This window comes from Hemibagrus wyckioides, linkage group LG07 (assembly GCF_019097595.1).
Source record: "Hemibagrus wyckioides isolate EC202008001 linkage group LG07, SWU_Hwy_1.0, whole genome shotgun sequence".
Taxonomy (NCBI): domain Eukaryota; kingdom Metazoa; phylum Chordata; class Actinopteri; order Siluriformes; family Bagridae; genus Hemibagrus; species Hemibagrus wyckioides.
The window spans coordinates 19,170,148-19,194,368 of NC_080716.1; the positions used below are offsets into that span (position 1 = coordinate 19,170,148).

Genomic DNA, 24,221 nt, shown 5'->3' on the forward strand with positions numbered 1-24,221 from the left:
ATGAACACTTAGTCATGAAGCTAAGAGCTCAGTATCTTGATGGGTAGTGTTATAAAGATTCTCTATATAAACACCTTTAAATCCAGGGTTGCCAGGTGGCCCACGTCCTCCTGCAAATCCAGGTTCACCAGCTTTGCCAGCGATTCCAGGTAATCCAGGAAATCCAGGATCTCCTCTGTCGCCCTGTTCTGTTCCAGGCCCAGATGGACCAGGAGGACCAAGGGGTCCAAGAAAACCTATGAAAGAGACATTTTAAAAAGGTCCTCATATGAGTTTCCCATTGAAAGATCAGTTAGACAAGGAGCCAGAAAGTTAGAACAGTGTGTTGGGAGTGGCATTTTGCAAAACAACCATTTTGAATCAGGTCTCAGACTTTTTTCAGATCTCTTTGCTCCATGCTCAGAAGATTATTTTACGTAACTGGGCAGTAATTAAAAAAGAACAGACTTACCTCTTTCACCATCTAGTCCAGGTAGACCAGCATCTCCTGGTGGACCAAAAATGCCACTAGAAAGAGATGGTAAACCAGGAGGACCTGGAGGACCTGGGAACCCAGGATGTCCAGGGTAACCTAATAAACACCACAAGAATACAATCAACATAATGGGACAAATACTGCCACATGCAGTCATAAAACAGATATCTCTGGATCTTGCAGAGCATTAGCTGTTTACTTAATATTATTCAATAAAGTGAGATATTTTTCAAATAGAGAATATTAAGAAGGTAATAGTAGTAATAGTGGTAGTAGTGAGATAGTGGTAGTAGTAGGATTGGGCAGAGCTGGGGGTAGCACTAAACAATCTGCTTGTTTTAAGTTGCTTGAATGGCTGAATTTGCTTGAAAACTGCTTTTGAAAATGCTTTTGGTGCTATCTAGCTATATACTGTGACTGTATTGAAAAATCTCTTTATAATGTATATTATTTTCTCACCAGTATCTCCTCTGGATCCCTTTACTCCAGGAAATCCCAGTGCTCCAGGCAGTGATGAGCCTCTTTCTCCCTTTAGTCCATTAAGTCCAGGGGCTCCAGGCTGACCGTTCCCTATTCCACCTGTGGACAGATTTAACTGTTATTTTGAGTTTTAAGTAGATGGTCTACTGCGAGGGGGCTGTTGACTATGTTTGGACCCATTTGGAATGTATGAAGTATCAAAAACTTGAGATATTCTTACCCGGTACTCCTGGTGGTCCTCTGGCACCTGAAAGTCCATTGAGTCCATCTAAACCAGGGGCTCCAGATAAACCTATAATGGAATTAGAAAAGATAATGTTATTAAACATACACTTTAATAACACAAGATTTGCATTGTGAAGCAGTTATGTAAAGTTGCAATAGTTGCCATAAAATTAGAAATTCAGTTACTAAAACCAGGAATTATAAGCTTCTGGAATTTAAGATTTTTGCTGGGTATTTGATTAGAAACCTAGCTTGTTTCTGGATGTTTGGCTGCCAACAAAGACATGTCTTGCATGAAAACAACATATGCAGCAAACATGAAAGAATTTCTGGCTGTATCTGTAGAAGAAAAATATTTTTTTGGAATAGACTGACCTTTCTCCCCTGGCCGACCTGGAGGCCCAAGGAAACCTTGTTCACCGTCCTGTCCCCTTTGTCCTGGAAAGCCAGGGAGACCCCTAGTGCCTTGGAACCCAGGTGGACCTGACAGAAGTCGCATGATGTGCAAGACAATTTAAAAAACTTCACCTTGATATTATAATTAATTACAAGAAGATGCATGTGCAAAAAAAGTTACCTCTATGTCCATTTGTTCCTGGATCTCCAGGTTGACCTTTCTGCCCAGGATATCCAAACCCTCCTGGAAAACCTGGAGAACCTGGATCACCTGCAAAGCCTGGGAGACCTGTGCAAAAACAATTAAATGTACAAATAATATAATAAATAAGAAAAATATGCCATTTTATGTTATAGGATTCATAGCATTAAAGAATGCCTTTTTTAGCGACCTGTTCACATTCATCAGTATATATTGTTCACATTATACATTTATTAATTTATTTTAATTTGGTAAAACATTGTTTATGAACAAGTTTATCATAACAAAACACTGGGGTCTCTAGACATTTGTTTGTACTTTTTTAATAATAAAGTACAAGGTCACTTTTCATAATCTCCTCAGGCTTAATATGTCTTATCCATTATATGAAAGTCAGTCAAATAAAACAGTTAATCATTCTAAACAATCTTTTTAGTATGCTGTTATATGTAAGTAATTAACCAAAAAAAATTTAAACTCACCAGGGAATCCAAAATCCCCCACCGATCCCTTTCTTCCAGGGGCCCCAGGTACTCCAGTAGAGTCTCCTTTCTGACCTTTACAATAAAATGCATGGGATGAGTATTTAATTGTTAAATATACCCAGTGACACAGGCATACTTTACACATACTTTTACATACTTTACTTTACAGAAAGGGCTTGTTCTAGTGGGCAAAGTTATTCATATGCAAAGAAGAATTCACCTTTGTTTCCTGCCAGTCCTAAAGCTCCAGGTGATCCAAAAATACCAGGAACTCCATCATCACCCTGTAAAAAAGGAATAAAAATGTATTAGAAAAACTCTGTTGTTATATTTTCATGGAGCTGCATTGCCTATTTCCTACTGTAGGTTACTTTTATACAATTATTTAGCTAGATTGGCAGTACACATTAAATGGGCTTACCCTAGGTCCAGGCATGCCAGGGAAACCTAAAACACCAGGTGAGCCTTTGGGTCCTAAAAATCCTGAAGGACCTGGGCGTCCTTGGAAACCTGGATCACCAGGCAGACCCTTAGCTAGGTCAGCAAATCCTGGCTGACCAGGAAAGCCTGAACTGCCAGGTAAACCTGGGAATCCCTTATTACCTGTTTAAAGACAATGCCTGTCATATTACTGGTATGGGATGATGCAAAAACCAAAAGTAACTGCTGGGTGTGAGTTCATTTTCAGGCTAAACTTTGACAACCAGAGGAAAGGAACACTATAATATGCAAAATGCTTTCATTCTGAATTCTATAGTTTTCTGTTCATGGATAAATTAGAGTTGGTGTTCATAGTTGTGTTTCTGTACCCCGTGGTCCTGGAAAACCATGCAGTCCTGTAGCTCCAAGAAAACCTTTCTCCCCTTTTATCAGAGTCACTGCAACGGGTGTAGCAGGAGGTCCTGGTAGTCCTGGTTCTCCAATGTCCCCTAGAAAACACAAACACACGGATTTATAATCCATTTTTGTATGTTATAAAATAAAAATCAAATCATATCTCATGTTAATTGTTAGGTTTTTAGTATACCTTTAACACCAACAGGCCCATCAACTCCAAGTATGCCATTCAATCCTGGCACTCCAGGTTGACCTTTACGTCCTGTCTGTCCGGAAGTTCCAAAAATTCCAGGTGATCCAGGGAATCCCAACAATCCAGGTAATCCCTTCTCCCCTATTAAATGCACATGTCAATTCAGTCTTTTTGTATAATGGCTGGAATATTGTTAGTGTACTGATACTTTTATAAAGATTAAGAAGGACATGGAAAATTTAATGTGTGAAATGTGATGAATTAGCTATCTGGCAATATAGATGCTTTATTTGCAATAATGCTTTTATTTTTGGAAGGAAGCTAAAAATAATATGTCTTGGAATCCTGTCAGGAATGCCTTAGATTTCTTCACACCTTTCACCCCTGGCCTTCCTGGCTGGCCATTACGTCCTGAAACAGTAGCTCCAGGACGGCCCATTTGTCCTTTTGGTCCTGGAATTCCAGGTGATCCAGGAAATCCCTTCCTACCCAAGCCTTGTCGTCCTGGGTCTCCTCTTTCACCCTTGAGTCCTGGGAAGCCTGGGAGACCACCAACATGAGGGTTAAATGTCAATTCAATTCACATTGTATTTGGCATAACAATAGCAAACTCTTTCAGGTTAGTAATAGCATCAGCTGCAGCACACTTGAAGATGAAGATGAGCCTTCAGTCAGCCAATGAATTGATAGGGTTTACTACTGACTTTTAAGAGTAGGGGTATTTCACGAGATTTCACAAAATAATAATCAGCTGCATGCTTAAAGGACTGTTTATGTGATAATTCCTATACCAGACAGTAAGCAAATAATATACTATGTTATCCAGGAAACCAGAATGTTCCAGCATTTTGTGGTATACAGAAACCACCATCAACAATCTAGAAATTGTACATTTATATGATATCTTATACTGAGCACAGAACAAATTAACACAAATCTTACTGCAGACACACATTAGCCACTGAGACAGACACACAAACACATAATCCCATGTGTGCAAATTGCACACCGCAATAAATATGTTTTTGATATAACACCATATATGGAAATCATCAAGCTGGAAGAATGAGTCAATTAGTGTTAATATATCAGCATGTATTTCAGCCAGTGTGTTAGCTAACATGAGCTAGCCAGACAGGATTTATGAGCAGATTTTGAGTCATATTCACGTGAGCTCATCTGACATGATTTATTAAGATATAACTAAATAACCTTTAATCTGTGTGCATTCAGAAAATATCTACACACTAAAAGACACACTAGACAATCCCACTGCAAATAAATCTTTCTTCATTTATCACCAAATTCATTCATTCAAACGGTCACCATATCTCATTCAACATACTTATACTTTAAATTTACATTTAGGTATCTTATATTATCAACAATCTGACAGCTTTACTGTATATAAAATATCAGAGCATAAATTTGCGCAGAATTACTTTAAATAAAATAAATCTAGTCACTAAAATAGTCTTAAATCATTAACTATAATTTACTGCTCAGTAATAAACACTACTAGAACATATACAATATAATAAAATAATAAAACAGTAATAAATATGCACATTTTGAAATATTAGCTTATTTTAAAGAAAGTCGTCAGATTTTAGAAATTTTTATAAAGGCTTGTTAACGTCACACAAGCAGATTGGGGTTATAGCAGTGCAGCAGATGGCTGGAGTTTATCTACATTAGTGTGGCTTGATTGCATTAGTGCAAATTGTGACATTAGCAACTGCTCTTCAAGAACATACAGCACATACTGTAATGTACACTCGCATACGCACTCTTATAAAAGAAGGATGAGAACATATACCTCACATGATTTATACCACCCCAAGACTGAGAGATAAATGAAAATAAATGGCCAGGACAGCTTGATACAAATAAAGGATTATATTGTGCAATGGATTATAAATATATAAAGTTAATGTTAATTATTATTACCAAAGAATTATGTGTTGATGGGAAACAGGAATGGTATAGAAAGTGGACAGTATCTTTCTCCACAGCTTAATTAAGCAGCAAAGCATAATCCCTTTCCTTAAGTGCTTTGGTTAGGAAGTTAAGGTGCTCTAATTTCTGGAGCAGACTAAGGAATTATATCATAGAAAAGACGTGGTTGTTAGACTTAGCTCTATAAAGAAGTAGTGGGTTGATAACTTTTCTCACCTTGGCAGCCTAGAGAATTGACCCAGCACCAAGAACATAGGTGCAAGTCATCACAAATGGAAGGGACGGGAAGATGGAGATGATTGAGATGGTGACAAGAAGAGACAAAAAGACAAAGAAGGAGATGGAGAGGACATTGAGAGAATAGAGGAATAAAATGAGATGTATTTGTGAGAAAGAGTACAGTGGAGAATGTACTGACAAAGAGAAGAGCAGTCAGAGAACATTATGATAATTTCATCTCCAGATGTGCTGGAACATACGTGATTCATAGTTCTTTCTCCCTTACTTTACATTAGTTTAGTTTATTTTACATTGCTTTATCCTTTTGAAAACTTTCCTCAGTCTGGCTTAAAAAAGCATCATCCCTGTTGTATTTAACAATATGTTTTGGTAGAACTTGTGTCCTGGAGATGAGTATCTATCACAGTACCAGAAAAAGACAAGCGTTGTGCACAAAAATACAAACAGAGATGCATTCACTACAATGCTTTGTGAGATTACACTGAATTGTTGATATGAATAAAAAACTCAGTTTTCTCAAAGTAAAAGACAAAGGTCCACAGGAACATTAAAAATAACAGACGGACAACTTAATATTCCAGTGAATGAAAGAATAATCGTATACTTTATCACTGTCTCACCTGGAGATCCAGGGAGTCCAGGACTGCCAGGTGGCCCTGAAGATCCAGTGCCATCATAAAGGGTCACACCTCGTGGACCTTGTGGCCCTGGAAGTCCTGGGAAGCCATTGGCACCGCGCTCACCCTTTACACCTGCACTACCACTGAGGCCATCAAAACCTACAAGGAAAAGTCTTATTCATAAATGAAGTACTGAGAACTAATTAACAATAGTCCTGAGATAAGGGTCATTATACCTACCACGTCTGCCTGGGAAACCAGGAATGCCTGGTTGGCCCTTGTCTCCAAACTCTCCTGTTAGTCCTGGAGGTCCAGGTATTCCTGGAGCTGCCCCTAAAACCTCGCCAGGTTCTCCTTTTATTCCTTGCAACCCAGGACGTCCATCTTTTCCTGGAGCACCTGGAAGGCCATTTGCTGAAGGACCTGGTAAACCGGGATCTCCTCTTGGCCCAGGGAAGCCTGCAAAATCCATTGCATTAAAGCAAATCAATAATATAGTTTTGCCAAAATGTAATTTCCTTTTCTCATTTAAAACATTGACAAGCCTGGTCCTTCACCCAGCTGACCCTGCTGTTTTGAAACTACTTTGAATTTAGAGTAAAAACTGTAAAACATATTTACAATAAAGTACTGTTATATCTAACATAGTGTAAAATAACGCATACTCCAGTATGCAATTGAGACAGGACACAACTGAACAAAAGGTTAAGGACCTTTTCTAAGAACCCAACCATGGTATCCTGGCTGTGCTGGGATTTGAACACATACCCAGTGTAAAACGTAACTCAAAGCCCACTGTGCCAACAAAAGCAGCTCAACTAGCATGCAGCCATCCTCAGCACTAAAATAACTAACTAATAATAACTAACTAAAAGATTAATTTCAATGCTTTACTAAACCACAGTCTATACTAACATAAAGTTACTTAAACTCAGACTAATTTGCAGATTTGTACCATTCTACCCCTGCCAAAAATAGTACATAATCCACAATGCAGTGCATTTTTTGTTAGTTTAATACATATATATATATATATATATATATATATATATATATATATATATATATATATATATATATATATATATACACTATATTGCCAAAAGTATTCGCTCACCTGCCTTGACTCGCATATGAACTTAAGTGACATCCCATTCCTAATCCATAGGGTTCAATATGACGTCGGTCCACCCTTTGCAGCTATAACAGCTTCAACTCTTCTGGGAAGGCTGTCCACAGGGTTTAGGAGTGTGTTTATGGGAATTTTTGACCATTCTTCCAGAAGCGCATTTGTGAGGTCACACACTGATGTTGGACGAGAAGGCCTGGCTCTCAGTCTCCGCTCTAATTCATCCCAAAGGTGTTCTATCGGGTTGAGGTCAGAACTCTGTGCAGGCCAGTCAAGTTCCTCCACACCAGACTCTGTCATCCATGTCTTTATGGACCTTGCTTTGTGCACTGGTGCACAGTCATGTTGGAAGAGGAAGGGGCCAGCTCCAAACTGTTCCCACAAAGTTGGGAGCATGGAATTGTCCAAAATGTCTTGGTATGTTGAAGCATTCAGAGTTCCTTTCACTGGAACTAAGGGGCCAAGCCCAGCTCCTGAAAAACAACCCCACACCATAATCCCCCCTCCACCAAATTTTACACTTGGCACAATGCAGTCAGACAAGTACCGTTCTCCTGGCAACCGCCAAACCCAGACTCGTCCATCAGATTACCAGATGGAGAAGCGCGATTCGTCACTCCAGAGAACACGTCTCCACTGCTCTAGAGTCCAGTGGCGGCGTGCTTTACACCACTGCATCCGACGCTTTGCATTGCACTTGGTGATGTATGGCTTGGATGCAGCTGCTCGGCCATGGAAACCCATTCCATGAAGCTCTCTGCGCACTGTTCTTGAGCTAATCTGAAGGCCACATGAAATTTGGAGGTCTGTAGCGACTGACTCTGCAGAAAGTTGGCGACCTCTTCGCACTATGCACCTCAGCATCCGCTGACCCCGCTCCGTCAGTTTACGTGGCCTAACACTTCGTGGCTGAGTTGCTGTCGTTCCCAAACACTTCCACGTTCTTATAATACAGCTGACAGTTGGCTGTGTAATATTTAGGAACAAGGAAATTTCACGACTGGATTTGTTGCACAGGTGGCATCCTATCACAGTTCCACGCTGGAATTCACTGAGCTCCTGAGAGCGACCCATTCTTTCACAAATGTTTGTAAAGACAGTCTGCATGCCTAGGTGCTTGATTTTATACACCTGTGGCCATGGAAGTGATTGGAACACCTGATTCTGATTATTTGGATCGGTGAGCGAATACTTTTGGCAATATAGTGTGTGTATATATATATATATATATATATATATATATATATATATATATATATATATACTCTTCCACCTTCTTGGGAATAATGATGAATCAGTGTTTTGGCCTCAAAAGGGTCGAAATCTATTCTAAATGACAAATGGGATCATACCTTGTGCTCCAGGTTGTCCTCCACTGCCTGGATCTCCTCTCTCACCTTTTGACCCAGCAATACCTGGCCTTCCACTTGGTCCTGATGGACCACGCTGTCCTTTCGGGCCTACCCACACACAGATTTATTTATATTAACTGCATATGACATCACCTCAAAAATCATCACAAGACAAAAAAAATCTTTTTGTTCATCAATTTGATCAAAGTCCAAATCAGGAGGAAAAGAATTACCTGTGACTCCAGGCAGTCCGGGGAAACCTGGATTACCAGGTTCTCCTGGAATTATGCAGGGCAGTGACAGTCCTGTGGAGATTCAGATCATCAGTTACATGCTCAAATCATCTACACAGGGCGCCGTCTGTTTCTAAACCACCTTTTTTTTTTAAACAACAATGTAATTGATGTAATTGATTTTGTGTCACCTTAAAAAAGCATAAGCATTTGAAAGCAAAATATAAAAGGAAACCATTTACATCCAATCAAGAAAAAAATTCTGACAGGATATGAAAATGTTAAGTCCAGTTAAATATTTTTAAAATCAGTTTAGTGTAAAGTAATATGATCCAGAAATTATTGTGATAAATATTTTAAATACTGTGATAAATATACCTGGAAAAAAAACAACAAAGAACATTAAATAACTCTTTAGACCAACTTAAATAGTGTATCAAAAATAATTTTTATTCAATGGTTTATTAATACAGCTTTTATTACTAACTCTATATGGCCAAGTCAATATGTTTAATTAAACTACAACGTAAGATATTATCTATTTTAGTGGTATGATGTGGGATACCTGCAGTCGTTTTTTAAAACCCCTGCAGTGTACAGCGTAGCAGGGTTGAGTTGATCACATGCACCAGGCTTTGTTAGCTTGATTTGGCAATAAGAGCTAATGCATTGTCATTGTGTGCACGTGTTGTATGCACTGGCGTAAGCTGAAGACACATTGCAGCGAGGGTAGTGCTATAAATAAATGCTCTGAGTCAAGTGTAGCAGGTAATCGGTCATCCCAAACTCTGATATTCCCAGTCTTTTCCTTTTTTTTTTTTTTTTTTTACCCCACCAGCTGTATTCCTTTGTCCCCTGGCCCAGCTTACTCCAGAATATCCAACAGGTGCCCCTGTTATTCCACTGGATTCCACACCAATAAAGTGCAAGAGCTGACTGGAGAAGACACCTCAGCCATGATTTAAAGGGAATGATGTCAGTAAAGGCTAGGCTTGAGATGTCTGATCCATTCAACCTGAAAAAACTTTCTACTGGCTACAGCTCTGGGCTTCTCACCTCCCTTTGCGAAAGAGGCTTCATTAAGCCTCGCCTGCCCACAGCTGTCACCTAGTCAGACAACATGCAAGGGTAAGAGAAATGGCAAGAGATGCGGTCAGTTAATCAGTCCATCAATCACTTCACTCAGAGAGCATCATCAAATCATTTTAAGCATAAGCATGGAGAAGATTATATCATTAGCAAGGAATAAAAAAAAGGTTTATCCGAATAAACCAGGCATGTTCTGTTAAAGCATAGCAAAATCACATTTCTGCACAGTTCCAATTCAGAGAGACAGATTGACAGGGTGAAGAGTATTTTAGTTGCAAGTTAGATGTTACTTTTCTTGATGCTAGTTCTCCCAAACTGTCAATCAACCGTCAAAGAGGAAAATGTGTTAGCACAAGCAGAATGAGAAAAGAAATCTGCACATACACATGTCAAACGACACAGACAGACACACACAGAACCACATACATTTACATGTATGTAATTATTTTATAGCAGCTGCTGGTTATTATTTTAACCATTTTTCCTGTTAATTTATTTTTTGGCCAAGCATTATTTCAGTAATCTTTTTTTTTTTAAATATTAGTGCTTAATAAATGCACGAGTGATTTGAATTTATCTGTAAAGCAACCTAAGAGTAAATTTTTCTTCTTTATTTTATTTAAATGGAAAAAGACATCACACAAAATCACAGCCAACTCCAGTAGTCTTCTTAATTCTGTTTTGCCATCCTGTACTTTTTAGTCCATACCCGTACTTTTGTACCTTTATACTCATCCAATTCTTTATTCTCTTTTAGTAAGGTAGGATTCTGACTTTTGTGTATATGCTTAACTCAGTTAGAGCTATTTTGTTCTATATAGTGTTTGTGCTATTTGAATTGTTGTGTTATACTGTACAGCATTGTTGATTCTGTGTGCTATATTTCCCCCCAACAGAGTTTTAGACTGATGGCATCCTTAGTCTGAGACCCAGTGAACCAGTATTGATGTATTCACTGATAGAGACTTCAAAGCACTTTTGTACATCGCCATGGATAAGGACATCTGCCAAATGCCATAAATGTAAATGTAAACAATAAATGTGGACAGAGTTTTATTGTTTTCAGAATAGGTGTGGGCCCCAGGAAACTGCAGGACAAATCAGGAATATTACTGTAAGATTGCCAGTTTTGAGCAGAATTCCCATCCCAAACCTGGAAAACCTTCCCAGAAGTGTGATGTTTATTGCGGCAGCAAAGAGAGGATTCAATTGGAAATAGAATGTTATGATTCAAAATATAGCAAACTTGAAAATCAGAAACCCAAAGTAAATCTGTTACTGTACAGGAGCCTTGAAAAAATAATTTGGGAAAAACATAAATGCATTAAAGCAGTTAGTTTGCCCACTGGAAAAGCAATAAATTTCCACATGGTGTCTGGTTCAGGAATTTAAGTTATATGCTGCATATTGCAATTTCTTTTGATCATTTGCTTTAATTTTCTTTTTTTTCCAGCAGTTTTTTCAGTGTTTTTCAGTGTTAAAAAACATTAGAAAATGTCATATTATTATACACTTTCAAAATAATAATTAAGATATATTAATAATTACAATGTCCTATTATGCTATACATAAAACCAGTACATAAAACCACACAAAATATGTAGTGTTTTGGTGCTTGCCAAGTTGTGCTTTATTTAAAAAGATTTATTGATCTTATTTTCCAGGTTACCTTGTTATTTTTTTGTCTGTTATTATTATATTAAAGCTTTGATGGTTTTCTTTAACTTCATTTTAAACAAATAATAATAATACATTTTCAAAAAAGTATATTTCTATCACATTTAAATATAAATATAATTTTAAAAAGTTTAACACTTATAATTTCAGTAAGATTCATGTAGGTAATGTTATAGGTGTACTTGAATTAGAGAGTAGGCTTGTATTTTAAGGAAATGATTTATATATCAATATAGTTTTTTTTTTTTTTTGCCACTTCCTGGTGAATTGCATCAAAGTTATATTTTAAGTGAGAGTTATTATTTAACATATGGACAAACACAGAGACCATTTTTATGTGCACATGGATATACATGTGCACATGTATACATATATACATATGTATATTCATTTGTCACATGTACACATATAGCACAATTTGTATCTATATCTACATTCACAAAGATACAAAGACATGCGTTCTCTGTTTACTTTGTGGGCAATTCCATCCACCTGGTTTATAACTTACCTGGTTGTCCTGGAGGTCCAGGCACCCCGGGAAGCCCACTGATACCAGGGTCACCTTCAGACCCTCTAACACCAGGGATACCTGGGTGACCAGTGCCAGGCTCACCAGGTATACCTGGAATACCCTTCAATCCAGGAGATCCAGGATAGCCTCTGTCTCCGGGCACCCCAAAACCAGCATCACCCTACAGGAAAAGAGCGGCAGAAATGAAAGATACAACTTTTGTGGCTAACAGATGCTGTTTATTTTAGAGATGTTTGGATACTTGGGACTGATTACTATGCCATCCACTTACTGGTGGTCCTGGTGCACCAGGAAAACCAGGGGCTCCATTTCTTCCAGGTTGCCCAGCATCACCTGTTGGACCAGCAGGCCCTGGCTGACCAATGTCACCCTTCTGTCCTCGTCTACCAGTATAATATGAGCTTCCTTTCTCTCCTTTAATCCCAGCAAAGCCACCCGCTCCGGGACGACCCTTAAAATAAGCACAATGTTTGCCTCAACATTAGACATGAATGGTAGCAATTCTTCAGAGCAGCTCCCTTTTTCTAACTTGAGCACTATTTTTCAAACTTTGTCTAACTCATGATATTCTACCAAGAGTATACAAGAAACTTTAATAGCAGTTATCAGTTCATGCCACTTACACTTGGCCCCTGTAGTCCAGGGAATCCTGGAAGTCCTGGGTCACCAGCCTCTCCTTTCTTCCCACTGAGCCCTGTGATACCAGGGAGCCCTGGAGGTCCTGGAGGGCCTGTCTTGTCAGGGGTGCCATTACCAATGCAATCACAATTTCCAAGTTCACCTACAAAAAAAGTGAAAACCTACAATTTAACCCATGTAAAAATGTACATCCAGGACATCAGGTTCAATCCAGGTACTTTTCCAAGCTTCCAATCTTACAAGATAGAATAGTGAATAGTACAAGATTGCTTACCTTTTTGTCCTTTTGCCCCTTTATATCCCAGTTGACCTCTGCTGCCTTTTATGCCTGGTGTTCCAGGCTGGTCATCAGGAAACACAGCTGACAAGTGGCAATGCAACAGTTGATTTCGCAAAATAACAAAATATCCCATGTCTTAAACTTTGTATATTTTGAACTACAAATGTCTATATAGAAATGAAGCAAGTATTTTAAAATTGCATTGTCTTCAGTTAAATGCTGGAAATGTTAGTTAGCAAGGTAAAGGTAAATACATAAAACAAGGTTTTTGAAGACCTATCTATTGTAGCACTTTCCATTGACTCAGTCATAGAAATCTGTATATTTTAAAACATATAAAAACATGTTTTAACAACTGTATCCTCTTTACTTCTGTTTTTTTATGCATGAGGTAGACATTCAGTGAAGCATGTTTTGTGAGTAAGGGTATAGACTGGTTATTAGATCATCTATATATATTATAGTTGATCATATAAATACTTTTTTGGTCATCATGAGTCACAATGTAGGGGTGAGTTTGTTTTTGCATTACTGATATGCAACATACCCACTAAATATAGACTACCTTGTATTATTTGACCTTTAGTCACCACCAAGCATGGGCCAACCAATTCATCTTTACCAAGGGGGAAAAAACAATGTGTGTGTTTAATATTATTGCCATTTTTAGTTTCTTTATTCTTTATAGCAATGGTCATAAACCATACTTGTGGACATACAAGATTGTAAATTAAGATGTATAGAAAATATATTTTATAATTTCACAGCATATAACAATATATAGAAAATAACAACATATTCTCCATCCCTAAAACAGAGCTGAACACATTAAAATGAAACACATTGAACATTAAACATTAAACATACAGTTTACTTAATGCTTATTTTACAAGTAATACTTCAAAAACTGGAAAAGAAAATAGTCAATTAAACATGTCACTGCAATAACAATCTTACTTGTTTGAGTTGTGCCTCGAGGTCCTGGTGGCCCAGGAGGTCCAGGTGGCCCTCTAACTCCAGGGAAACCATCAGGACTAAAGCTTGGAAAACCTGGGTCTCCCTTCTCTCCCTTAGGTCCAGAAGAACCAGGGAAGCCAGGAAAGCCTGAGCTACCTGAGTGAAGACAAATTTTCAGCAAGTAACAGTTCAGTTCAATGTATTTTTATTGTGGTATCTCTGGACATGGCATTATGAGGTATCACAGTCACCTTTTTCGAAGGATGAAGTTCCAGGTTCTCCTGGAGGTCCAGTAAGTCCTGGTGAACCTGTATCTCCAGTCAGGCCTGGCAAGCCCTCAAAACCAGGATCACCTAGAGGACCTGTAAGAGAATGCAGGAGAGGTGCCTTATTAATGCGTATTAGTGTATCGAAGTGTATAAGAACATTCATGCATGAATTGGAGAGCTAGTGAGAAATAGCAGTCACCTTTTAAAAATGTTTCTAGATCACCAATATAGGTAGGTGGCCCTTGTGGACCTGGATCTCCCCGGAATCCCTACAAAGAAATGATACAAGGGACAGTCTTTACCTTCAGCATGCCACACCTACATTATGTAGGTTCTCACATTACAAGTACCAGTACTGAATTTTCCTGAAATCATGAAAAATCCCTCTTTTAAATATTTTGTGTTTTAACTTTCTCTGACCTCAACTACATCTAAATTCCTACTTACTTTTGGGCCCAGAGTGCCTGGTAATCCGAAGAGACCAGGATTCCCACTATACCCCTATGATAAAAATAGAAATGATTATTTTCCAATGGTAAAGCATTAATGACACGGTTTAAGTGTATGTATTTTGAAGTCTTACCTTTGGGCCATCTTCTCCAGGTGGTCCATTAAAACCAGGAGGACCCTGTAAAATTAAATAGTAAAGCTGACAGTAAACACTCAACCACCTGAGCATTTAGTTATAATTCAAGATATCAGACATTAACAGTTACGAAAATACTTTATTACCTAGAGACAACAGAACAAAACTTACCCTCAAACCAGGTAATCCGGGAATTCCCTTCTCTCCAACTTCCCCCTTGTAGCCATATGGGCCCTGGGAATGGGGAGAGTGAGCAGTTATGGGTGTAGGATATGGCATACTGTCATTAGTACCAACCCTTTAATCAAACAAACCATTGAGCTTTCCAGATATGTGCATAACTGATAGACCAGTAAATAAATTTTACATAATATATGTATATTATTGACCATTTGTTGTTATACATAAGATGTATACCACTATAATCTGACATCCCAATGATAAACAAATAAGGTATAATAGAGTTTTTATAAAGAAAACACAGACTGTATTCGGTCACTTACTGGGGGTCCTTGTGGTCCTGGAGGTCCTGATACACCAGAATAGCCAACATCACCCTGATCAACAGACAGCATGACAAGTAGAGTGAGATGGGACAGGGGTGTACGAGTATGAAAAGTGATCAGACAAAACCAATAAAAAGTTTTTTGTGACCTATTACACCATTTACTAAATAGTGTGTTAAATGTATGATTCAGCTGGAAAGGATTGAAATATACCAAAGTGCAAATTATAAAATAGGTTGTAAGATGATTCAAATGCCCACAAAATCTTCACAAGAACATCAAAACTGATAAAAAAATGTTAATGATGAGAGAACAGAAACAAATACAATAACATCTTTAACATGAACATCAGTAATTAGTGGATGAAGTGGTATAGTGTTATATCCTTGGATGTGCTTAGTGTGATGATTCATTGGGGAAAATGACTGCAGAAGTAGGCAGGACTGATGGAAGAGGGTGTTCCCTGGCTTGATCATATCCTTGTCCACTTGATCCGTCTGAGCAGCACCACTGCACAAACCTGAGTTCCTTTGCCCCCTTTTGGAACTCCAACAAACTCCACAACTCCAGGGTCACCAAGCAGGCCCACGTCTCCCTGGATGCGGTAACCAAGGAAGAGAGAGTTTTTATACAGGACAGGATGGAGGGATGGCTGGACGGAGGCGGAGACGACGGGAGCTAGTTGGTTTTGTGGTGAGGGCTTGAGGGATGCGGTTATGAAATGGACTTTCAAAAGCTGTGACCCCTCGTGGGGTGATGGGGAGGTCAGGGTGAGAAGGAGTTTCAGGGAGACAGGAAGAGTTGCAGAGGCTTTGATGAACTGCATTTTTAAAATACATTACATTAGGTTAATGTCAATCTATAGCCAGATCAGTATATGATCAGTAGCTGAATGGAGGATTGGTTGGAGATCGCAGCAGAAATGCTGTCTGTTCTAAAATGTTTTTCGGAGGATTCAGTTGTCTCTCTGGGCCTCTTTTCTCCCATCATGCATCATTCTCACCCTGGCAGAGCCCCTCCCTGGGCTGGCATCACTGTCCCCTGTGTGTTACCTTCTCTCCTTTGTTGATTGTGCTTATAGCTGGTGAGCCTAACAGAGCAGCCGGAGCACCCCTGAGTCCCGGCAGACCTATATCACCCTGAGATCCACAACACACACAGAGTACACATTAGAGCCCGAAAGTGCGTGAAGGAGAGGGTGAAGAGAGAGAAACAGAAAGAAAGCAACAAGCTGAGGAAGAGAAAGTGTAAGTGCAAAGACTGTGATGGATACACAGCTAGAGTAAATGAGAAAAAAAGAGAAACAGAGTGAGAGAAAATGAAAAGCGACTGAAAAGGCAAAAGATACAGAGAGAGAGAGAGAGAGAGAGAGAGACAGAGAGAGAGAGAGAGAGAGAGAGAGAGAGAGAAATAGAAAAGAAAGAAAGAAAGAAAGAAAGAAAGAAAGAAAGAAAGAAAGAAAGAAAGAAAGAAAGAAAGAAAGAAAGAAAGAAAAGTAATTAAAATGCAGAAAGAGAAATGCGAGACATTGGCTCTAGGAACAAGGAGTGAGAAACAACAAAATTAAGCAATTAATAGAAAAATAAGCAATTAATAGAAAAAAAGAAATGGGAGACATAAATAAAGGACTCTTTTTAAATGTATACTCCTGACATCTATTAGCAAAGGGCCAAAACCAATTACTGATTCATTTATCCTTCAGTCCTATTAATCCAAAATCACAATTTAACACATGTAAGTAAACCTAGCTTTTTCCTCATACAAGGTTTATTCAGAATATTTTTTAAAGTTATGAGTAAGGAAAGCATGCATAATGTTTGTCCAAAATCGGTTAGTGTTCATTCTTGCATGAAAACAAAGGGGTCAAAAACTTCAACTCGCATGCTGCCACAGGGCCAAAACATTTTTCATTCAATAGATCGAAAGGAAAAAGGAATCACACAAGAAGTGGGAGCAGATGAAACCAGCACCGGCACAGTGAGGTTTTAAGGGTTTTGTAAGGTGTAAAAGTGAAACATAGTGAGAACCCAAGCACACACAATGTTCCTGTGTATTAAGGTTATGACTGTGTTGCACTCTTATGCCTGAGGCAGTAACCGTAAGTACAGTCCACTCAATATATCAACCAATATGGCAGCTCAAGGATTCCATTTAAAAATTAGAAAAATATTTGGAATAGATATTTTAAACATACAGAATTGTAACATCATGATTCTTTATGGAATCCCTGACCTGACATACAACTGAAACAAAATCACCATTCACTGCATGCATTACAGAGAAGACAGTTAAGAGTTTTCAGTAATACTTCCTATGATCCAATCACCTGATTTTGGTATTAATCATTAAAGAATAAAAGGATTAATGCTAGGAAGGATGTGGCACACTAATCTCAGCCCTGTTTTCAATCATAACATTTAAATGTCTTTATTAAAAGTTGCTTTGCCAAACAGTGAAAAATGATTATTTGGGCCATCTACACATTGCTATCATTACTACAGAAACTTAGGAAAGCATTCATAAAAAGTGTTACGTAAACTCTTTCTCTGTTAAGCCAAGTCATGTAGTTGTTTAGAAATGAGGAAACATGACTTAGATAAGATATTAGCAAACAAAATAAGGGAGGGTTAGTGTATGGTGGAAGAGGTTCAGAGTGGAAAATGGCTCCATTCCAGCATGCAAGAGATTTAATAAGTAACATGATGATGTCTCAAGTTAGAAAAATAATTAAAGAAAAAAAGGTACATGAGGAAAGAATGCTAATGCTAATGTTGTCTCTTAGCATGACATTGCTTTTATTTACTTTCACATTGTTACTAGCACTAATGATCCCTTAACCCTTAAATGCTTGGAACTTGGGTCAATATTAATTTAGTATGCCATGACAGTGTACAAAATATTTTACTAACCATAAAAAATGTAAAAATATGTTTTTTACATTTCGATTTTTTGTCACTAGATGCCGTCAAACAGATTTAAATAATCATTACATGCTTTCTGCAACTAATTCAGTTTCAGTGGCAGAAATCAGAAATCATTTTGGAGTATGAAGAAGCATAAATAGATCACAAGTAACTAACAGCCCAAGAAACACATTTAGGGGTTAAACACTGACCAACTAAGATATTTTCTTCAGGAATAAGCTGACTCAGTTATTGTAGTCAGGTGCAATTTTAAAGTTCTGCATGTCGTAACCAAGTCCAAGGCCTAACTAACTGCCTTATGTACTCACTTGTAAAAATGGGGCATCTGGTTTATATGAAATGCTTGCACTTAATTTCAACACATAATTACAAAGATCTATGTATATATGGTATAGATTACTGTGAAATGTATGTTGTTTCAGAAATACAGTGATTTTACATGGGAATGGAGAACTATATATTTTTTGGTGTGGGAATGAATTGACACAGGAACAACTGAAGTACCTTCTCTCCTTGCTCTCCTTCGTAACCCTGACCAGGATTTCCCTAAAAAATAAAGCAGAAATGTTGACAATTCTAGTATTCAATCTGTGTTTAGTGGCCATATCAATTTCACAATCTAACATCTATAAAACAGTAGGGAGAGCAGCATTAATTGCAAATTAAATGCCATTATGTGTGACCTATTTTTTGGGTTATAGTTTGCATCAAATTTTGCAGTACTTAAAGCGTCTCAAAGCATCAGATTTTATGCAATCGCTTCTTGAGAAGCTACTTAGATATGGTAAAACTGAGAATACCAAACAAATGACAAGGCTCTGATTTCTGTAATTGTATTTAATGTTGTCTTTTTCTGTAATTTAGATTAGAATGATCATTACATATCTGACCATTCTCTACATAAAACTCCACAAAAACTACAGCACATGCCAGCTTGCAACTTACTATTTGCCCAGGAGGACCTGGACCACCTGGACGTCCCTGAAGAGAGAAAAATAAAAGGGTGCATTGGTACATATTATTACATAGGACCTCCTTTTTGGCTAGGAACATAACAAACACATATTGAAGTAGGATACATACAGGGAAACCAGGTAACCCGAGGGGGCCGATGGGGCCCGGGAATCCGACCGGACCAGGAAACCCCTAAAGGACAAACCATGTTAGACTGAAGTGATTGATTTCCTTCTCCCCTAAAACAGTGACTTAATATTTGATGCTGTTTTTCTGACTGCTTTATCTTCCTGCATTTCTTGTTGGCATGTAGATTTCTTTCAGCATACAGTAAGCACTATCATATTTCCATGTAACCATAAGATATTGGATATAAAGAAAAGGTGAATTATACTGTAATTTCTGGGGTGTGTCAGTGACACCTGCCATATAATTAAGCAAAAGATCGACATTTATATGGGAACCTTTTGGATTACTAAACTGGAAACTGCTGTGATGACAATTAAAAAATGGTACTTGTATAAAATGTGTGCATTTGTAATGAAAATCTTACTCGTTCACCAACAGGACCAACAGGAATCTAAAGCGAAACACACAAAAAGAGAAAGAAGGACAGGCTAAGATAGGTGTTGAATTGTAAATATAAGACAGAACCAGAATTCTCTATTATATTACAGGACTATAAGCTATAGGTAGTCAAATACTGTATATCCCAATAAAATAGCTTTACAACAGCACTGTTTGCTCACATATGGAAAAGACAATACATGATTATCACTATATCACACAATCAAATGATAGCTAGGGTGTCTACTCTTTATAAAATTATATTACCTTGGGCTGCAAGTGCAGTGTCTGTGTTTACTGTTTGTGAGTGTGTGTGTTTGTGTGTGATTAGATTGTAATCACAGCAATTAACACAACAGCAAATATTATGCTTAATGAACAATAACAGAGTGTCAGTAAAATCTGTAGTGCACTGTAAGGTGTTGAGTTACCGAGGGTGTAGAAATGAACCGTGGCTCTCCTTTTTGCCCTTTGACACCACGTAACCCCTAATATAAAAACAAAAAAGTCAAAACTGACATGTGATGTTATATACCAACAGTTTGATAAACCATAAGGCAGTTAATTATTTAAATTCACAGAATAGATAAAGAGTTAAGAGTTAACATTCGATTTGTAGTACCATAAAATATATCACTAGCAATGCATCCTTTCTGTAAGTACATCATGAACAGCAGCTTAGTGGCTCGGCAGTGGGGAAGTGGTGTAGCAATGTGTTGATTCATTTCTATGAGATTCACTTTTTAACCAGCTTGTTGCAAAACCATGACTGTCATTAAATAAGGTTTAATAGTGTTACACATGTTCTATAATAACTTTTGTTACTCTTTATTGTCGACAATCAGTGTGGCTTATAAAGTATTCACAGAGATAGTGTTTGAATTAACTTACTGGGAAATCCTAATCATTTTCCTTATTAACCGAAAGGAAAATTTCCACTTTAGAAAATATTGCAAACATTGTGTTGGTATTTTGTAACACAGATTGTTGCATTTTTCGTCAGTCATGGCTGTACAGTAAATAACAACAGCAAGTCCTTCCTGCATATTTTTCCACATGCCTACCCGAGATCCAGGGCTGCCAGGTATTCCAGGGGAGCTGCTGGGGAAACCAGGGTCACCTTGTGTGCCATTACAGCCATCTGCTCCTGGCAGTCCCGGTGGTCCCTCACTTCCTGGGTGACCCTGTTTCAAAGTTACATTAAACCAGATGTTAGACTGCTGCCACTGCCAATATCACCAGTGATGATTAACTGTGTGGTAGAGTCTGATTAAAAGCAAATGGCTAATCAACAATCATCACGTGATAATTTTGTGGTCACATGATTTACAATGGAAGAGAATACAGAAGCTATTTTGATTAAACTTGTTACTTACAGGAATACCACCGATACCTGGAAAGCCAGGAACTCCCACTGGACCCTGTTGGAAACAGGAACAAAAACTGAACAAAATTCTACCTACAAAACTGCTACTCAACTGACTCTTATAGCACTCTGTATGATAAAGATATAAGGATATAAGATATAAGGTGCATGATATACAGTGAGGGAAAAAATTATTTGATCCCCTGCTGATTTTGTACGTTTGCCCACTGACAAAGAAATGATCAGTCTGTAATTTTAATGGTAGGTTTATCTGAACAGTGAGAGACAGAATAACAACAAAAAAATCCAGAAAAACACATTTAAAAAAAGTTATACATTGATTTGCATTTTATTGAGTGAAATAAGTATTTGACCCCTTTGCAAAACATGACTTAGTACTTGGTGGCAGACCCTTGTTGGCAATCACAGACGTCAGACATTTCTTATAGTTGGCCACCGGGTTTGCACACATCTCACATCTCAAGGAATTTGGGCCCACTCCTCTTTGCATCCACGACCCATTTTCAGTGCCCTGGCTGAGGGAAGGTTCTCACTCAAGATTTTATGGTACATGGCTCCGTCCATCGTCCCTTTGATGTGGTACGGTTGTCCTGTCCCCTTAGCAGAAAAACACCCCCAAAGCATAATGTTTCCACCTCCATGTTTGACGGTGGGGATGGTCTTCTTGGAGTCATAGACAGCATTCCTCCTCCTCCAAACACGACGAGTTGAGTTGATGCCAAAGAGCTGGATTTTGGTCTCATTTGACCACAACACTTTCACCCATGTTCACTGGCAAACTTCAGATGAGCCTGTACACGTGCTTTCTTTAGCAGGGGGACCTTGCGGGCACTACTGGATTTCAGTCTTTCATGGCGTAGTGTGTTACCAATTGTTTCTTGGTGACTATGGTCCCAGCTGCCTTGAGATCATTGACAAAATCCTCCAGTGTAATTCTGGGCTGATTCCTCGCCGTTCTCATGATCATTGAAACTCCATGAGGTGAGATCTTGCATGGAGCCCCAGACCGAGGGAGATTGACAGTCCTTTTGTGTTTCTTCCATTTGGGAATAATCGCACCAACTGTTGTCACCTTCTCATCAAGCTGCTTGGCAATGGTCTTGTAGCTCATTCCAGCCTTGTGTAGGTCTACAATCTTGTCCCTGACATCCATGGACAGCTCTTTGGTCTTGGCCATGATGGAGAGTTTGGAATCTGATTGATTGCTTCCTTCTGTGGACAGGTGTCTTTCATACAGGTAACAAACTGAGATTAAGAGCACTCCCCGAGAGTGCTCCTACTGTAATCTCAGCTCCTTACCTGTATAAAAGACACCTGGGAGCCAGAAATCTTTTTGATTAATAGGGGATAAAATACTTATTTCACTCATTAAAATGCAAATCAATGTAGAACTTTTCTGAAATGCATTTTTCTGGATTTTTTTGTTGTTATTCTGCCTCTCACTGTTCAAATACACCTACCATTAAAATTACAGACTGATCATTTCTTTGTCAGTGGGCAAATGTACAAAATCAGCAGGGGATCAAATAATTTTTCCCCTCACTGTAAGTTACAATGCAAGTAATGTTAGCAAGTCAGTACCAATGTTTGTTACTGTATCATTTAAAGGTAATATCACCTTGTCCCCTTTAGGTCCAGATGGTCCTGGAAGACCACCATGCCCTCTTTCTCCTTTAGGTCCAACAGGCCCTGGGGCCCCAATAAAGCCTTCAGGTCCAGGGGGTCCAGATGGCCCTAAAGGCCCTGGCTGACCCTGTGATAAAAAATAAAAGAAACACTCAATAATTGAGCTCAATCATTTGTCTAATTATCTGTGGCATTTAAAAACAAAACTGAATAGTATGCATGCTTCCTCAACTGCCAAGTACTGTGAAATAACAGTCGGCAAACAGAGCAAAGCTAAGGATCATTTATTGTCCTGTTTTTTTTTTGTTTGTTTGTTTTACACTAACACAGACATTCTATCTCAACACAGTTTTGAACAAAACTGTTTCATCTTTCAGAAAGAATACAAATATTCAGTGTGGCCGCACGTACACCTTTTAAATATCATGTACTCTGTGATTTAAAATCTATTACACATGGAGATGTTTCTTTCACAATGGGAGTGAATGAGTGCAATGGCTATCACTAAAAGGAATGCAGGAGGTCATGTGCACGCTCTAGAGGTCACATCTGAGCACCTGTATTTAAGAGTTCCAGACATTGCGATAATGAGAATGTATGTTTGGCAGCTTCCTTCACATGGTGAAATATAGACAGGTTCTGCTATATGAACATCAGAAATCTACAGGCTTGAGCTGAAATGAAATACAATAATACAATAATGTTCTTATTTTGTACAAATCTCAACGATAATTAAAAATGCTAGCACTTCTGAAAGTCTGAAAAGGGAGATTTAAAAATTTCTTTTTGAGTATGGTGCAGAAGCATTGCGGTCATTTTGACATTTCATAATAAACTAAACTGATCTTCGCAAATAAATGTAACTATCCAACAACTTGATCAGATCCTGTCATTCACTGTTTGAGGATATCACACTTTGCTCAGATATTAATAAGAATAAATATTCAAAAACCAAAGCAAACAAAACAAAACAAAAAATAGCTTTCGAAATTTCTATAAATGACCTCAGGAAATAAATAAGTACCGAGCGGATTGTTTTAAAATGGAGAAATCACCTGCAATACTGATTATTTGCCATACGGGGGCGACAACATCCAGCATTTTCATTTAGCATGAAACACCTCGTGCTCAAACCACCACTGGCAGGCACTAAAAAAAAGGTGATTTACTGCTGTTGGGTTTTTATTGAAGTAGTAGGCAAATGAAAGAGTCTGACAGCTGATCGTTAGCACATGTTTTAAGGGCACGATAAGGCATGGAGAGTGTATGAGGGGGTGTAGTGTAGGTGTAGGTGGTGGTTCAAAGGATAGCCTTCACTCATGTCTGCCTGTGTCTTGAGACACATACATACACACACTAACACACACACACTTTCAGACCCTACAATTAATGGCTGTTAGAG

General features: G+C 38.3%; 1 protein-coding gene across 4 annotated transcripts in view; it reads right to left on the bottom strand.

Moving 5' to 3' along the window:
* Positions 1–24,221, bottom strand: part of col4a6 (collagen, type IV, alpha 6) — an 87,501-nt gene that overhangs the window by 4,717 nt on the left and 58,563 nt on the right. The window contains exons 5-42 of one of the 4 annotated variants that reach the window (XM_058395709.1): positions 22,812–22,946; positions 21,183–21,227; positions 20,871–20,990; positions 20,238–20,294; positions 19,793–19,819; positions 19,369–19,431; positions 19,231–19,266; positions 18,790–18,831; positions 16,414–16,500; positions 15,882–15,956; positions 15,359–15,412; positions 15,027–15,089; positions 14,853–14,897; positions 14,717–14,770; positions 14,469–14,538; positions 14,252–14,362; positions 14,001–14,156; positions 13,038–13,124; positions 12,748–12,905; positions 12,396–12,575; positions 12,101–12,284; positions 9,883–9,933; positions 8,827–8,898; positions 8,594–8,701; positions 6,353–6,571; positions 6,113–6,271; positions 3,669–3,833; positions 3,291–3,434; positions 3,073–3,192; positions 2,685–2,866; positions 2,484–2,547; positions 2,261–2,335; positions 1,758–1,865; positions 1,556–1,663; positions 1,176–1,247; positions 935–1,054; positions 452–571; positions 75–236 (exon numbers count right to left, since the gene is read on the bottom strand). In XM_058395709.1, the coding sequence (XP_058251692.1) occupies positions 75–236; positions 452–571; positions 935–1,054; positions 1,176–1,247; positions 1,556–1,663; positions 1,758–1,865; positions 2,261–2,335; positions 2,484–2,547; positions 2,685–2,866; positions 3,073–3,192; positions 3,291–3,434; positions 3,669–3,833; positions 6,113–6,271; positions 6,353–6,571; positions 8,594–8,701; positions 8,827–8,898; positions 9,883–9,933; positions 12,101–12,284; positions 12,396–12,575; positions 12,748–12,905; positions 13,038–13,124; positions 14,001–14,156; positions 14,252–14,362; positions 14,469–14,538; positions 14,717–14,770; positions 14,853–14,897; positions 15,027–15,089; positions 15,359–15,412; positions 15,882–15,956; positions 16,414–16,500; positions 18,790–18,831; positions 19,231–19,266; positions 19,369–19,431; positions 19,793–19,819; positions 20,238–20,294; positions 20,871–20,990; positions 21,183–21,227; positions 22,812–22,946 (3,898 nt within the window). The remainder of the gene's footprint in view (positions 1–74; positions 237–451; positions 572–934; positions 1,055–1,175; positions 1,248–1,555; positions 1,664–1,757; positions 1,866–2,260; positions 2,336–2,483; positions 2,548–2,684; positions 2,867–3,072; positions 3,193–3,290; positions 3,435–3,668; positions 3,834–6,112; positions 6,272–6,352; positions 6,572–8,593; positions 8,702–8,826; positions 8,899–9,882; positions 9,934–12,100; positions 12,285–12,395; positions 12,576–12,747; positions 12,906–13,037; positions 13,125–14,000; positions 14,157–14,251; positions 14,363–14,468; positions 14,539–14,716; positions 14,771–14,852; positions 14,898–15,026; positions 15,090–15,358; positions 15,413–15,881; positions 15,957–16,413; positions 16,501–18,789; positions 18,832–19,230; positions 19,267–19,368; positions 19,432–19,792; positions 19,820–20,237; positions 20,295–20,870; positions 20,991–21,182; positions 21,228–22,811; positions 22,947–24,221) is intronic. The other 3 variants (XM_058395712.1, XM_058395711.1, XM_058395710.1) reach the window with 3 other exon arrangements.